Genomic DNA, 2,067 nt, shown 5'->3' with positions numbered 1-2,067 from the left:
CTGGTCCACAGATGGCAACACCGACATGAGAGAATGGAGGTTCAGCTCTGGTGCAATCCACAGTTAGGTCAGCATTTTTTGAACTTTGCAGTTCTCACATAGTTTGGCAAGGGAACTGAAACACCTGAAGAAGAAGTTGCTCACAGACCCTTTACCTTCAGAGTGGTTAGCGCCCTCGGTGAAGAGACGTCCCTGACTCTTGGACGGCTCATGATAATGCAGCCCATTAAGGGTGGCGACCTGTCGGCCAGGAATAATGATTGGCTGCTTCTCGTCACGTCCAATTCTTGCCTCTATGATGCGTCCTCCAACTCTCATAAGGCCGTTAACATCAAAGAAGGGACTCAGGGCTTTGCTGTGGCTGTCTCTTTGCGGCATTGCTTTTTGCTCTTTGATGCACTTTATCTCCGACGATTATGTCCTGAGCCTGTGTCAGCCCGTCCGCTCTGCAGCTTGATTTACAGTAGTGTGAGCCTTTGCATGTCCTGTGTCTCACTCTGTACTCTGCGGTTAGGTGACCTCAAATTGGAGAAGCGCTCAAAGCGTCATGATCCACGGGAGCTGTCCCTCGCTGTGGTGCTGAGTGAGGAGACCTTGGGGCGAATGTCTACGTCTTGTTCTGGATCCACAAGTTCAAAAGCAACGTCTGCTCAGGCCATTACAAGAACCTGGGCCCTGTGAGCCACTTAATGCCGTTGAAACGGGGTGCGGAGACAGATCTTGTCATGTCAACATCATCTGTGGGCACAAAGAGCCACTGCTCAGGCTTTATTGATCTACTTATCTGTTGGACTCGGTTATTCCCAAAGACAGACCTCTGTAGCCTAAAACGGCCTTGCTATCTGTGAAGAAGCGGATGTTGTCGGGTTGGATATATAATTCAGCAGTGATGAGCTTTGTAAGTTCACAGCCAACGCAGCAACACACAGCTCCAGCTGGGGGTTGGTGAACTCCTGATCTGATCGGGGGGGGCTAATTATTTTTTTCCTAGGATGAAGCTTTCGTGTCTACTTACATCTGCTTCCAGGACCTTCAGATAAGCCACCACTCCTCTCTCTGTGTGGGCTCCCTCCACAGCGCTGCACATCAACCCCAGTGCAAAGTGATAGCTCTTTGACTGAAGCGTCTGAAAACACAGACATACAAAACATACAGAATTCTCTGTGCAGGGCTGTAGAGGGAGTCGCTTTTGCATCAGACCCTGGAATCTACTCAATCTAAAAGAATTAACAACTGCTTTCTCCACCTCGGCTGTATGTTTGTATACACGAGCAGGAAAGCTGTGTGATTTCTTGGTGTTCCTTAAAGACATGGAGTTGGACAGTGCAATGCCTCAGCTTTACAAACTGTTCTCATTAGTGGCAACAATTGGAGCTACATCTGCATGTGTATAAAGGAGCTTCTCCTGTTTAAAGCGGCTCAAGTCCTACACACATAACACAATGGGCCAAGGCCAGTGACAGACTGGGCCTCTGGCATTCGGGCAAATGCCAGAGGGGCCGCAGGCTCTCGTGGGCCGTTTGAGCCGGCCGGCCAATCAGAGAGCAGCATGATTGTCATAGGCTGCCGTGCGGCCCCTTCATGGCAAACGGCGGCCCCATAACATCTCGCCACAGTTTCAAGCGTCAATTGTCAATTTTCTATGTTTTTTTATAAAAATCTCTCAACAATAGCAGCGTCTGGATGTCTAATTACTCATGCATTGACAGTCTTGTACTGCTAACGCACCGCAACCTTGCTCCGTAAGCCAGCCCCCCCCCCCCGTCAACAATCCTTTCTGTCACTGGCCAAGGCTGTTTAAGTAGCCTAGCTCTGCTGGCCATTGAGAGGACACTGGTCAAGTCACTGAATAAGACGGCTAGTTGGTATGACAGAGCATTGCCTTGAAAAGGAACAGAGAGGATCATTCAATAAATTCAATAAATTGACAATTTATATGATGTAGGCCGAAAATTAGCTTCCCCTCTTTGAAAGACCTGTAGCCGCCACTGCTAATGATGACTTGATTAGCGATTTTGCTGCCAGGAAAAGTCGTTGTGCACCTTTGTAAAGACTCCTGCAGCTGCT

At 48.9% G+C, this 2,067-nt stretch overlaps 1 protein-coding gene across 1 annotated transcript in view; it reads right to left on the bottom strand.

The window, feature by feature from the left end:
* The window catches only part of LOC311363307 (leucine-rich repeat transmembrane neuronal protein 4-like), a gene marked incomplete at both ends in the record, with an annotated part of 72,802 nt that extends 72,424 nt beyond the window's left edge, over positions 1-378 (bottom strand). Inside the window, one exon of the mRNA XM_084483264.1 lies at positions 156-378. Coding sequence (XP_084339390.1) covers positions 156-378 — 223 coding nt within the window. The remainder of the gene's footprint in view (positions 1-155) is intronic.
* Between the last annotated feature and the right edge of the window lie 1,689 nt (positions 379-2,067).

The sequence above is a fragment of the Micromesistius poutassou genome, assembly GCF_964030765.1.
Source record: "Micromesistius poutassou genome assembly, chromosome: 18".
In the NCBI taxonomy this organism is placed as follows: Eukaryota; Metazoa; Chordata; class Actinopteri; order Gadiformes; family Gadidae; genus Micromesistius; species Micromesistius poutassou.
Note: the sequence above shows the minus strand (reverse complement) of the source record. Positions and strands in the feature narration are given on the sequence as shown.